Source organism: Camelus bactrianus, chromosome 19 (genome assembly GCF_048773025.1).
Source record: "Camelus bactrianus isolate YW-2024 breed Bactrian camel chromosome 19, ASM4877302v1, whole genome shotgun sequence".
NCBI lineage: Eukaryota > Metazoa > Chordata > Mammalia > Artiodactyla > Camelidae > Camelus > Camelus bactrianus.
The window spans coordinates 11,078,306-11,093,064 of NC_133557.1; the positions used below are offsets into that span (position 1 = coordinate 11,078,306).

Genomic DNA, 14,759 nt, shown 5'->3' on the forward strand with positions numbered 1-14,759 from the left:
CTAAGTGAAATAAGTCAGACAGAGAAATAAAAGTGTTACATGATCTCACTTATTTATGGAATCCAAAGGAACCAAACTCATCGAAACAGAGTAGATTGGTAGTTACCAAGGGCAAGACGTGGCATGGGGGAAGTGGATGAAGGTGGCCAAGGGGGCACAAACTTCCAGTCATAAGATGACTAAGTTCTGGGCATCTAATGTACACCATGCAGTTAAGAATACTATATATATATATATCATATACTTGACAGTTACTAAGGAATTACATCTTAAAGTCCCCCCCCCACACACAAAACACACAAAAAAGATACCTATGAGAGGTGATGGATGTGTTAACTAACCTTATTGTGGTAATCATTTTGCAGTATGTACATATATCCAATCATCATGTTGTACACCTTAAACCTAACACAATGTTATATGCAATTATATCTCAGTAGTGCTGGGGGAAGATCATGAAATGTACCCTCTAAACAGAATTGTAAGTGCACATGCAGTGTTGTTAACTATAATGTAATTTGTTGTACAGCAGCTCTCTAGAACCTAATCATCTTGCATAACTGAAACTCCACACACATTGGACAACTTCCCGTATTCCACTCCCCTCAGGACCTGGCACCTACCATTCTACTTTCTGCATCTATGAGAACATTATCTCTTCAATATTATTTTTGCCCATTCTGTCTCTCCTCTCACTGTGGGATTCCAATTACATGTATTTTTAGAGCATTTGGCTTTGTCCCATAAGTCTCTCATGCTCTATTCTGTTCTTTCCATTTTTTCTATCTCTGCCTTACAGTTTGGATCGTTTCACTGACCTGCCTTCCAGTTCATTAATCCTATCTTCTTCTGTATGCAGCCTGCTATTAAATCCATCCAATTGATTCTTAATTTCAGATATTGTATTTTGTAGTTCTAGAATACCCATTTGATTTTTTCCCTATAGATTTCAAGTCACTGTTGAAATTCTTCTTTTCCTCCATTTTGTTCATATTTTCCTCCATTTAACATTATTTATAATAGTTATTTAAAGTGTTATCTGAATTATCTGTGGTTCTCATTCTAATACCTATCTCTTCTTTTGATTATTGGTTATATTTTCCTATCTTTTCACATGTCACATATAGAAACACTCCCAATAAAACAAAACAAAAACCCAAACCAAACCAAACCAAACTAAACCAAACTTTTCGGAATTGTAAAGTCTGAGGTTGATGTGATTTTTCCTACTGTATACTTGCTCTTTCCTTTGTATTGGGCATCTCAACTCAAGGCAGTTAGGAAGTAAGCTGGTTGGGGCTGGACTACAGCTTTAAGAGACTCAGTTTACTTGTGTTCATTTGACTCAAGAGTGAAGTCTTTCATGTTTGTTGTCAGCTTCTTCCTTCAGTGGGATTCTGTCTCCCTATGATCTCACTCTGTCTTTCTAGCCCCCGGAACTTCAGCTCACACAGTGCTTAGCAAATGTCCTGGAGGGAAAAACAGCTATGCCTTTGGGACTCCCTCAGACTTAATCCATCATGCCAGCCAGATTGGCTGTCAGAAGCTCTCCTGGCTTCCATGCCTTCCTTGCTTACTTCTACTAAGCTGAGCCTGGTTCTCATTCAGCCTGTGCCCAGACTCAGAAAATGCCCCCAGAGAAGAAAGCAGCTTCCAATTTCAGTTCTTCTTGGAAGGACTCTTTCCTTTCTGCAATCTTAGTTAATCTAGTCTCCTCCTTTTTCAGCTTTCCAGTGATTTTTTAATACACCTTTTAAAGGTTACTTTCCATTTTTACAAAATATTGGCTACATTCCCCATGTTGTACAATACATCCTCGAGTCTACCTTACACCCAATATTTTGTACCTTCCACTCGCCTACCCCCCTATTGCCCCTCCCCTATGTCCCTACTGGGAACCACTAGTTTGTTCTCTGTATCTGTGAGTCTACTTCTTTGTTGTTATATTCACTAGTTTGTTGTATTTTTGATTCCACATATAAATAATATCACACAGTATTTGTCTTTACAAATAATGAATGATGCCTCCAAGTCCATCCATGTTGCCCCAAATGGCAAAATTTTGTTCTTTTTTATGGCTGAGTGGTATTCCATTGTGCATGTGGTACGTGTGTGTATACACACACATATACACACACACACATTGATGGACACTTAGGTTGCTTCCATTTCTTGGCATTTATAAATAATGCTCCTATTAACATTGGGGTGCATGTATCTTTTCAAATTAGTGTTTTTACTTTTTTCAGATTATACCCAGGAGTGGAATTGCTGGATCATGTGGTAGTTCTATTTTCAGATTTTTGAGACACCTCCATACTGTTTTCCATAGTGGCTGCACAATTTACATTCCTGCGAATAGTGTATAAGGGTTCCCTTTTCTGCACATCCTCACCAACATTTATCTGTGTTGTTTTTGATAGCCATTCTGACAGGTGTGAGGTGATAACTCATGGTTCTATAGTGATTTTTTAAAATGTGACTTTGTAACATTTATGTTTTGTTTTTCTTAATTAAAATGAATTCAGCAGAAGAATGGCCTACGACTCACTCTACCCTGTCCAAAGGACTCGTGCTTCTCTATTCTCACTATTTAATTTCTAGTCCAGCCCCATTCCTCCCCAAACTCACTTCTAACTCACATAGGGGATAGACACCTGATCATTTTGTGCTATTGCCATTTTATACATGAACAACTTAAAGCCCAAATGAGGACCATTCAGTCACTGCCATGGTACTCTTTCCATCTTAGCCTACATGTGGGGAAGGATGCTTTAGGCCTGAGCTCCAAGTATATCCTAGGGCCAGTGTCTGATTCCTGCAGGTATTTGCTGAGTAGCTAGCATAATGCCTGGAATGTGGTGGGCATAATAAAGTGTAGGCCAGGGGTTAGGGGTTGCTGGCTACTTCTTGCGAGTGGATGGTGAGGGGCAGAGGGTTCAGCGGCGGGGTGTTGGCCAGTCCTTGTTACTGAACTGGGTCTGGTTAAATCACAGGGACGTTTGGCCTGAGTGTTTGGAAAATGCTGCAGGATGCCCCGACAGTCAGTGATCAGGAACTGAAAAAAAGCTCAAAGGAGGAGGGTGACTTCATAGACACTACCCAAAAGGCCTTCCATCTAGATCTGCAGTGAGTTATCACAGCCCACTGGGCAACTCTGGCCTGAGGAGGGGGATGCTGGAAGCCTCCCCAGACCCCAGGCAGCCTCACTTGGATTGGGTAGTGCTGGGCATATTTGGGAAGAGCTCTCAGAAGGCCAAAGGCCTGTGGCCTGTAGGCAACTTGACTCTGCAGCCGTGGCCTAGGAGCTTGAGGCTCTGTTCTAGCCCAGATCAGCCGAAAGACTGAGCAGTACATGTCAGAAATATAAAAACCCAATTCCTTAGATGGGACCCTGCCCCAGAGTCAGGTTCAGATTTGCCAGGGCTGGCTTCCCTGCAGAGGCCACTTCCATGTGGCCAGAGGCCCCTGGCAGGAGAGTGCCCAGGGCTCTGGTCCTGAACGGACACTTGTGCTATTTCTCTGATTTGAGGGGGAGGCAGGTTGCTTGCTACTTGTTCTTTCCTCTGCAGGTTTCTCCTCTGTCCCTGCTCTACCCTTATTCCTGACCAAGTCTCGTATAAATTTGAGTCATTCAAAAAATATTTATTGAGGTCCTGCTGACCACTAGGCCCTGTGCTAGGTTGAGAGCCAAAACAACCCAGACGCAGGTCCTGCCTCAAAGAACTCGCAGTCCACTTGGGTAGACGAACATGCAAACCCATGGCTGCAGTTCTATGTGAAAAGTGATGAGACTGTTAAGAACAAGGATGGATTAGAGAACAATCACCTGATTGGTTGGACCAAGTAAGCAAGGCCTCATAGGAGAAGAGACTTTGGAGTTGGATTTTGACATGTAAGTAGGAGTTTGCCAGGCACTCACAGAGTCCTTGTGGCACCTATGTTCTTATCAAGGCATATGTTTTTACCTTGGAGGGGGGATATCAAACAAGACAGAGGCTGGGTTTCCCTGGGAGGGAGAGGGTGTTTAAGTATTCTACAAGGGGAGGTCCGGGAAAGGTCAGGATGGGGTGTCATGCCTCCATAGAAGAGGGCATAGGGTGGTGGGAAGGGTTGCAGGGCTTGTTGGGAGCCAGTGTAAGCAGAGGTTTGCTGGTGTTAATTGAACACTTGCTCAGTGATGGGCCCTGGGTTGTATGGCCTCAGGGGAGGGATGAGAGGGTTGGAAAGGATCAGGCCCAGAAGGGAGAAACCCTCCTGGCTTTCCTGGGAGGGCTGTCCGCCTTGTGGTGCCGAGGGCATCTTATGAAAGAAAGCCCCTCACATCAGGGAGAAGCAGGATCTTGCTGAGGCCCTGACGTACCAGTGACGGGAGCAGGTGGCCCTCATGGCTCTCCTGAATGGGAAGGCGGACACGGAGGCTGAAGCTTGGGCCAGACTGCGGAAGATAACCCTGATGTCCCCATGGGCTGGAGAGCGCTCCCCGGAAGACACTGAGAATAGCTGGCACAAGTGGGAGTCCAAGGGCAAGCAGGTGAGGCTAGGTCGGGGCGCAGGGAGGGTAGGGGCGCCCTCAACCCGCAGTCCTGAGCCTGTGCTCTTGCCTGGGACTCCTACAGGCGAGCAAAGTCATGGGAGCATCATACAAGCCCAGGGAGCGGTCACAGAGTCCCGGCCTCCTGTTCACCAACGTGCAGTACGGCTGGATGAAGCACCAGGTGAGGAGGGCATGGGGGAGACTAGCTCCCTGGGATGCTGGGGCTGGAGGCGGGGGATCCCATCTCCATTGGCGGCCACCCTTATACCCATATGGCCCTCCAGTGGGGTGAGGGGTGCATCCATCCATTCTAGGCCACAGACAGTTCTGGGATGAAGCTAATCTGGTTGGTTTGTCTGTCAAGGCCCTGGTTGAGGCCGTGGACACAGGTTTCATCCTTAAGGACAAACCTCCTTGGGTCTAAGGGAGGTGGTCCTCCGTGGACCCGGCACCTGTCCATCACCTTCAAAGCAGTTCCCAGAGTCTGATTGTTTCTTTGTTAGCGTGTTCACTGCTTGTGTCTCCATACTGCAGGCCACTCCTGAGCAGACACAGGGCTTTCTGGTGCCAGGCACACAGTCAGTAAGAGACAGAAGGAATGGAAAGGAGCCTTGTCCTTGGGGAGAGAAAGGAGCCAGGGGCTTTGGAAAGACCAGCTTTGGGTCCCATCCTGCCTCTTGCTTGGGTGGATCCCAGCCTCTCCTTCCTCACCTGCCTTAGGGGTGTTGGGGGATCTCCCTCGCTCTGTGGTGGGGACTCAGAATCAGTGAGATAACCTCTCTGTCCCAGGCTGGGGAGAGGTCAGTGCAGAGAAGGAACGCTTGGCATCCCTGCCCTTTCCTGGAGATGAGCCTCAAAGCACAGCGTGGTGAGTGCTAACAGGACAGGTGGGGGCACGCCTGGAGAGCTCTGTGCACTGAGCCCCACTCAGGGTCCAGCTTGAGGCTTCACTCTAAGATGAGGACAGTCCAGTGCTGACCTCACAGGACTGTTACCAGCACCAAGAGGAGGGCTGGCTGCTGGGCCTGGCAGACAGTGGGTTCAGCAGGGAGTGGTCATCAGTGATAGCCACAGTATTCTGGAGTTTTCTTCTTTCTCATGGGAGACCCCAGGGCCCAGCATCCCCGTGAGCCTACCCTTGGTCTGCATGCCTCTGCACGCTCCCCTGCTCTGTTCCCCACAGATCTCGCCTCAGATCTACCAGAGCCTGCACTTCAATGAACTGGTGCCCATCCAGCAGCCTGACTCCGTGATGCACAAGGTCGCAGACCAGCAGGGCCAGCTTGCCCTCCTGGCGACCCAGCGCATCCAGAAAGACCTGGATCCCGGCAGGGAGATGGTGCCCGACAGCGCGGCCAGCACCCCCACTGCCGTGGCCTCCTCTCCTGGCTCGCTCTCTCTGTCAGCCTCAGACTCCAGCTTCCTTGCCCACCTCCTGGCAGCTGCGGCCCCAGCCCCAGCACCCCCGCTCCTTGCTACAGCCCTTGTCAGGCCCCAGGCCCAGTCGGCCCCCGCAGTCCTATTGCACGTACCCTGGTACATCCTGCAGGGGTCGGCGGCCCCCGGGCCCGTCGCCTCTTCCCTCAATCTGCTCTCCAGGCCTCTGAAAGCCAGCATTTCATTCTCTGTGAAGAAGGACTCCCACATCAGGCTCTGAGGTGGCCCACTCTTCTCCCCAGGCCTCCAGCAGTGCCACCAGGCCCATGGGGTCCTGTCTGTCCCTGGGTTACCCTGCCAGGCCCAGAAGATACAGACCTTCCCCTGGCTATCCTCACACTGCCTGTCTGGTGAAGCTGACCCTCACCAGAATCCTAGAGAAGAAAATAAATGTTCTCAGATGTTGGCCTTGAGAGCAGGCTGTGTGTCCCTAGCCCCATCAGACACCAGGCTGTGTCTCTGAGATGGGGTCACGTTTTCCTGGCAAGACCCTGGGCAGATGCAAGGAGGAGAGCCCCTTCCCCAGGACACCTGGTGCAGCTGTCACAGGGCCAGGCCGAAGCCCGGGGCCGGGCCTTCACAGGCCCTGTGGTGATGTGGTGGGTGGGTCGTGCCGCTGGGGTGAGCTGTTTGGTTCTGAAACTTGGTTCAGCTTCCTGGCAGGAGTGAGGTCAGCAGCCATCTGGAGCGCGTAGTGGCTGTTTGTCTCCTGCCCCTGCTGGGTGTCTGTCCTCCTTCCCTGTCAGACACTCCTCCGTGGGGAATCTGTGTTTCCAGACTGTTCTTGAGCAAGAGAGGATGGGAAGTGTGTTGGGCAGCCCCCAGCCTGGCTCTGCCATTGTCTGGCTTGGGAGTGCCTTGTTATCTCTGGGTTCATTGTCCCCCACTGGCCTGGAGGCACTTGTCCAGACCTCTGCTGGGCCACCAGCCCTCTCAGCAGCTCCACACCCTGTTCTGGGGCATGTGGGGGCTCAGGACACATGACCTGCAGCCTGTGGAGAGCCAGAGCAGCCCCTGCTGTGCGCCACGCTGCCCGGGGGGTGGGGGTGGGGAGGGGTGCCTGGGGTGTCCTGGACCAGAGGGTGCAGACACTGATGGCCAGGAGCAGGCCGTGGGGGGCCTCTGAAGTGTGCGGGAGAGGAGCTCTGGGCTGTTTTCCCTTCAAAACCTTTTTTTTTTCTTTTTACTTTAAGAGCTTTTAAATACTATCAAATTTCCTCAATTCTCAGACATAATTCAAAAATTGTACTAAAAAGCAATTTTAAAAGGTTTCAGAAATTGGGATGTATCTCACAATTGATGAGCCCATACAGTATATTATGTTGATACTGTATCTTGGAATAGAAGCAAGGCAGTGAAACCAATCCTGCTGGGGAGGGAGCGCCCCCTGGTGGACAGAGATCCTGTCACAGCCCAGCCTCCTTCAGAGATGCAAGAGAGCAGATTCCTTTCCTGGAGAGGAGTTGGGCTTGTGGAGGAGATTGAAGGTGAGTGGGGAACGTCTAGTACTTCTTTTTCGAGCCTGTTTGGGGTGGGACAGGGGGATGACACAATCTTCCAATTTGTCGGATATTTTACACACATTTTTCTCACAGAGTTTCTATGAGGTAGGTCATCTATCCCCATTTTACAGATGGAGAAAACTGAGGCTCAAAAAGAATGATGACTTGCCTGGAGTCCCCCAGCCAGGAAATGTCAGAGCTAGGATTCCAACCAGGGACGTCAGGTGTTTCTGCCTCTTCCTGGCTGAGATACTCAGGATTTGGGGGTGCTGCATTTGAACATTGGAGACAGAAAAGTTGTGGGAAGATTCCTTGTGACAGGAAACCCCCACCTCCTGTAACAGGCAAGGTCAAAGGCCAGGGAAAGGGGAGTGTCCCGTTGCCCCACAATGCCGTCCAAGCTGTTCAGTGTGCGGGGAGAACTTGAGCAAGCCACTCACTTCTTCTGAAAGAGCTACCGCCCCCCTGAGCCCTGGGCCGGGGCGCATGCCTTGCACTGATGGGGCGTGTGTGGAGGGTTGAGGGGAGGTCTTGCAGATGGAGATGCCATCCTGAGTTTTTCCACTTTGCAGAGAGGGCAGCAAGGCTCTGATTTCCAAGGTCTGGCCTCTGATGTGAGGAGTTGAGGAGGGAGTGCCCATCCTGTGTGGCCCCTCCAACCTCAATTTTCTTTTCACTCACTCAGTCACAGGAGCCAGTAGAACTGGACAGAAATTTCTTCACCCAACCTTTTCCCAATCACAACTTCTTAACGTGCAGCATTGAGAAATATTAAAGTCGACAGGCCCTGTAAATTTTATTTGTTCCAGGGTGAAGGTTGGGCAGATTGACAGCGTGTGTACCACTTCCCTCCCACCTTGCCTGTGGCAGACATCATTAATGGATCATAAACTTTCTTGTTGAGCTTGGACTTGCTTCAGAATCCGTTCCCAGGCAGCCACTTCTAATCAATCTCAGTTGACACTTGAGGTCAAACTCAGTCATCCATGCTGCCCATCCCCAGAAAGACCAGCTCTGCTCTGAAGTCAGTTCAGGGAAGTCTTCATTTAGAGGAGAGACAGGAAGCCAGTCAATAGAGCTTTATTAGTAAGTGCTTTACTACTGTGGGCCACTGGAGTGCAATCCTCTGGGGTTGGTAGAACGTGCCTCGTGAGATGCTGTGAAAACTCATTGAGATGGTCACAGTATCTGACATAGAAGGGTAATAAGTCTTTATTGTTATTTTGTGTTAGATGTGACCACATTTAACCTCACAACCACAGGACTCAGGTTGGGTAACTGCCTTACGGTCCCACAGCTGGGTAGTAGCCATACTGTTAATCAGCCCAATATCATTCCTCAGCAGTAATAATAATAACTGACATTTATTGAGCATTTACTACAGGTAAATATAGGACAGGTACTGTTCAAAAGGCCTTATATGTTCTAAAGTCTTTACTTTTAATTCTCACACCAGTTCTAAGATGTGGGTACTAACATTATCCCAATCTGCTAGACAAAGAAACTGAAACCCAGAGAGCCAGAGAGAGGTGTCTCGATGATTCGATGATTCGTTGTGGGGCTGGGATTCAAATCCAGGAAGAAGCCTGGCTGCAAAGCCTATTTCCCGCCCCCACCCCCCCTTTTTTCTTCGTTTTAAATAGTATGTTTTCAATCAGCACACTGTCTTGGCTCTCTGAAGGTACCTAATGCCCAATAATTGTGGCCTATTATTATTACCATCATGACTATTATAGGCGACAAGCTGGAGGCTTAGAAAGAAAGGGCATGTTGACTGGAGAGCAGGACAGACTAAAAGCAGACTTCAGGTGTGGGGGTGGGAAATGGTCCTATGGCTCACTGGGGAAGGGGTTGATAGCTCCTCTAGGGGACTGGAGGTGCCTCATCCTTTTTGGAAAGAATTCCATTGAGGTAGGGGAGAATAAACAGAGACAGAGCTGCCAGAGCTGAACCCTTGGGGACACAGCCAGGAAATGTGGACTCCAGAACTGGACCAACATGTGTTCTCTCCTCACTCCTAGCGTGGCCCTGGGCAAGTGATTCAACCTATCGGAGCCTCAGTTTCCACATTTATAAAATGGGGATAAATGGTTGGTGCTTGAATTCCCTGGTGGGAAGGGGACAAGGCCTGGCATTGGAGCCTCTGGGTTCTCAGAGAGGCTGGAGACAGCCGTTGATGCCCTGCAGTGCCCTTTGTGCCCACCATCTGTGGTCCCGGTGCTAATGCAGGTGCTGTTGGGCGCCCCCGTTGAGCTGCTGGAGGAGGGCGGGCCCCTGGTGAAGGTGTGTGCTTTTGTGGAGCTGCTACTGGGTTGGCCCCAGGGCTCAGTCAGACTCAACCTGGTGAAGGCTGCGGGGGTATCCACCCTTCTGCTCTTATCTCACCATCCCTGTCTCAGTGGCTCTTAGGAAAGGCTCCTCTGGACTCGTCCCCACTGCAGTGTGAGTGGCTGAGAGCAGCACAGACTAGGTACAGAGTTTTAGGCTGAAGGGCCATGGTGCTAATGGTGGGAAGATGGCACCAGCAGGCCCACAGGGAGCTATGCTTCTAGGCAGATCACAGGAAATTCCAGAGGGAACTGGGTGCCTGTGAGGACCCGGTGGGGTGGGCAACTCCTGGGAGCCCCTTTTTGCCTCCACTGACCCTCCCTTGCAGGACCTGGTCCTCCAAGCTTGTGGTTTATGGATGCAAACTCATGGTCACTGTGGACATGGAGAGGCAAGCAGGGATGGCCTTGGGGCCATTGGTCCCCAGACCTACCTCCAGCTGCCCTTTCACTGCCCAAGTCCTAGGAAGCTGGGACTCAGGAGGAGCCAAACACCCCTCCAAACCTTCTGAGAAAGGGGAACCTTCCCCACCCACACTGCAAGGTATAGATGCCTTAAGGATGGAGGTTGCTGACCTGATGCCACTTGCGGGGTTTGGGGAGGGGTGCTCTGAGTCCTTCTGTGGCTTAGGAGCACAGGCTTTGGCACCTAACAGATCTGAGTCCAAACCCTAAGTTGCTGTGTGACGTGGGCAGGTTACTGCCCCTCTGTGGGCCTCAGGGACCCCATCTGTCAAATGGGGGAAAGTGGAGGCACCGACCTCCTGGGGTGAGGACATGAGGCAGGAGACAGATTTGGCACATCCCAGTTGCCCAGGGCGCCATCTGTTACTGTTGTTACCAGGAGGCTGCTGTCTGTCCCTCTGTCCCCTTGGGGCTGGCTCCACGCTGAGCAGGGCCAGAGCTCACTTGCTCCAGTGCCTCTGGTCACGTTGGTGGAAACCGAGGCTCACTCAGAGAGGCTGGGATCTGCCCTCAGTCACACAGGGAGTGGTGCTTGGGCCCCTGCCCCAGGCTGCTCTGAGGCAGCTCCTCACTGGAGAGGGTGACACAGGGAAGGGCCCCCCTAAAAGGGCCTCCAGACTCAGTGAGCCTTGCTGGTGTGAACCCGGAGGGCAGAGCCTGGACCTGGTGCCCCTCAGAAATTGGCTAAATTCCCCAGCTAGTGAGGAGAATGGAGGGGTATTTAGCGAGTAATGAGATGGGTGGCAGGTGTGGGCAGACCTCAGCCTCCCTGAAGGCAGCTGGCAGGGAACCCCCCTCCCGCCCCCGGAGGTGGAGCCCATAGACTCTCAACAGAAGGCTCCAATTCTTTTACAAAATTAGCATAGTTTTCACCTTTTACTTAATAATATAATTTAATATAAAAACAGTTAAAGTACTTACAGGTAAATCTCTTTACCTCCCCTGGTCCCCAAGTCTCTGTAGAGATTGTCACCCTCTCGCTCCTTCCTTCCTTGGGTGGCATCTGTGTGTGCCTTCTGCCCTGGCCCAGCTCTGTATAGGAGGGCGATCTGGGGTGAGGGTCGGGGTGCCAGACCATGGTCCCTTAGCATCTCACAGGGGCCACAGGAGAGTCCTCACCACAGCCTCCGACCCCTGTCACTGCCAGCCCTCCCTTTCCCAGACACCCCACCAGCAGCGACTCCAGAGCGGGATAGCCAGTCTTGAGGTCCCATAAGCCCTTAGGCCTCATGGTGAAGAGGGATGGATGTGGGTGCTTAAGTTTAGGCTCCCCAGCTGTGACCATGACACATGGTGACCAGCAGCCTTGGCCCCTCCTCTCTAGGGCTGAGTCATCCCCAGAGCCCTGGGAGGGTGAAGGGATCTGAAAAACCACTGTGACCACTATAGGACTTCCCACTGGCCTAGATACCTGGGGTCTCGGAGCTGGATGTGATTTGGGGAAATAAAGTGATACTTCCCTCGCTGTGTGTGTGAGGGGTTCATACACGTGATTGCAGTCGACAAGGGCTTTCCACACCAGGATCTTGGGGGCTTCAGTTCGCCTCTGGCCGGGAGGCGGTGAGGACTAGCATCTCCCAGGTACATATGGGGAAACTGAGGCTAAGAGGCCAACTCCCTCCAGGTCACTCGTGAGGGAGCACAGGCCAGGGTGGGGCCCAGGGCGTTGTCTTATCACTGGTCCAGGGGGTCCCTGAGCCTCTGAGAAGCCAGGCCCTGTCCGCCAGCCCCAGCCTCACCCTGCCTGGTGTCCAGGGATTAGCAGGATTAGTGAAATTCCTGGAGCTTGAGCTGGGTTTACCGGAGGCGCCACTCTGGGGGCCCTGGGAGGTGGTTTGGTGCTCTGTGCCTCCGGTCCTGTCTTGGTCATTGCAAGAGCTGCCTCCCACCCTGGCCAGCCGCCCACTCCTCTGCTCCAGGCTAGCGTGTGGGCTGGATGGCAGGTGGATGGCCGCCAGTGCTGTGCTCTGTGGACCTGGAGTGGGGGTGGGGGGAGAGAGGCCTTTGTTCTCCTACAGGAACCAGCCCCTGCCCCACGCTGGGCTGAAAAGGTTTCTGTAGCAGCCTTGGGTGAGACTGGGTCCCCTTCGGGCCTGTCTCCTTGTCTGTTCAAGGGGGCAGTGGATGGTAAGGCCCAATCCAGGGCCTATTGGCCTTGGAGGGCAGGGGCTGTGGGGCGTGGGGCACGTAGGGGGCAGGAGAAGGGGGAACCCATGGTGAATAAGGGGGACCTGATGATCCAGGTGGGGGGCTGAGCCGCGTGCAGTGGGGGCTGCTGGAGAATAGGACTCCTGGTGGGTGGAGCGCCTCCCGGCTCTGCCCTTCCGGTGAGGCCTGGGTGATGGTCCCAGCATCTTGGGATGCAGTAGGGAGCTCAGGCTGCTTTGTGGGGCCCCGTGGGGACAGACCCAGCCATCCTTCCCTCCCTCACGCTTCCTCAGTCGGCCCACCTGAACCCACTGGGATCTGAAATGACAGTGAGAAGGCTCGGGGGTGGCGAGCAAGCACTTCGGGCGTGGAAGGTCTGGGCTGGTGTCACAGCTCCACCATGACCCACTGTTTGACTTTAGGAAGTCATTCCACCTCTCTGAGCCTCTGTCACCTTGCCTGTGGGGATGCTTCGTCCCAGTAGTGAGGAGGAGGCGAGGTGACAGGCGTGAACACACCTGTGCACAGTGGAATGCTTGGATGATATGAGGAGAATTGACTTGAACCCTCAAGAGGATGGGGACCATGGAACTCGAGGCCACACGAGTTTCCTTTGCTGCAACTCCAACCATACAGAATGTCACTGAGGGTAAAGATCACATTTACAGTCACCCTAAAACTGGTGAAACATCCAGAATTAAATCTGACAAGAACAGCACAGAAGTCACATGAAGAAAGCAATGACACTTTACTAAAGATGTTGAAGGAAAACCTGAAGGCATGGAGAGAAGATACCATGTTCCAGAAAGAGAAGAGCTGATGTGGCCACAAGATTTGTCCTCCACAGGTGAATCCATAAAACCAGTGCCAGTTTAGCTGTTAAAAAAATGCAACGTGGCAAGCTGATTCTAAAGTTTGTCTGAAAGAGAAAGTGTATCAGAAACAGAAATAAGAGGGTATGTGGTATAGCACATACCAGCATATTTCCAAAGCTACAGTAACTTGAAGAGAGCAGTTTGGTGCAGGACTAGGCAGGGGCCCAAGGAAGTGAAAAAGACTGGAAGCTAGACACTGATTCTGTTTCCAAGCTACAGAGGAAAGATGAACTGTTTGATAGTGGTACCATATTGTGGCCTTTGGGTAGCAATTCAGCAAAAATTAAACTAGATCCCTACCTCACACTGTGCACAAAAATAAATTCCAGATGTATGAAAGAGATTTTATACATCTAAATCTTGTGAGTGCACTTAAAAGCATATATTGTATCTATAGTGTGTAGGTATGCACATATATATTATACATAGATTATAAAATTAGTAGAAGAAAATAGGGAGTATATTGTTATAATCTTGGAACTGGGCAGGGCTTTCCTGACAATACATACAACTTAGAAGCTACAAAGGAAAAGACTGATTTAACCATGTGTGTAAAATTTTCAAAAAAAAATCTGCTGAACGAAAGACACTTTAAACAAATTTGAAAAACAAACGACTAGAAGAAAAGATGTAGAGCAGCTAGAGCAGAGAGACTGGAAGAGGCATTTGTGGGGGGAAGCGGGGTGTCTGTGGGTTTACTTTTCACCAAACCTCAGTATGCTGTGTTAGTAACATTCTTGTTGATAACAAGAATGGTTCTCATAAAAACTATGGAAATAATGCTGGCTTGGATACGTTTGGCTCCCACGTCCACAGATTGCTGGGAGGGGTTAGGGAGAGGTGACCCCTTGAAGCCCACCCCACCATTGAGAGCATCAGAGGTCAGGTCCTGGAGCTGGGTGCTGGAGGGTCCCCGGGGGCTGGTGAGGATCCTGGCGGGTGGCCAGAGGGGCAGTTTCTGCAGCAGGACAGGGGCCTGTCCAGGCTGCTCTCCCAGGAGACAAGTGTATTTCTGATTTATCCACCTTCGTAATGCCCAGCTGAACCCTTGTCAGCCTCTCAACCGGCCTGCCCCTGCCCGTATGAAGTCTTTCTCTTGCAGGCTCCATCCCTATGCGCTTTCGAGCTCAGCCACCCTGCCAGCCTGGAAGGCCCTGCTTCGGGGCAGCATCTCCTGGGGTTGGGTTGGAGGTTGGCCCTGATCATTTACCTCGGTGATCGGTGATCGTTTACCCATCATTTACCCAGCACCTACTGGGTGCCTTGCTCTGTGCTGAGAGCTCCGTGGGGGGAACCATGGTACATACTCGCAGTAGATACTGGTTTCAGCATTTCTATAAGCTCTTGAGTAAATACTAAAACAGGTGGGACTAGGCTATGACAAAGCTTATGTACATAAAATGAGTGACTAATTTAGGGAACAGAAAATTTGTGTCTGCATTTCTAATAGTACGCAGTGATGATATGG

The 14,759-nt window shown here is 51.1% G+C and overlaps 1 protein-coding gene across 1 annotated transcript in view; it reads left to right on the forward strand.

The window, feature by feature from the left end:
- The window catches only part of EFCAB8 (EF-hand calcium binding domain 8), a 44,201-nt gene extending 37,814 nt beyond the window's left edge, over positions 1-6,387 (forward strand). The window contains 4 exon segments of the mRNA XM_074347899.1: positions 2,997-3,129; positions 4,330-4,534; positions 4,620-4,718; positions 5,721-6,387. Coding sequence (XP_074204000.1) covers positions 2,997-3,129; positions 4,330-4,534; positions 4,620-4,718; positions 5,721-6,194 — 911 coding nt within the window. The 3' untranslated portion in view covers positions 6,195-6,387.
- The last annotated feature ends 8,372 nt before the right edge of the window (positions 6,388-14,759 follow it).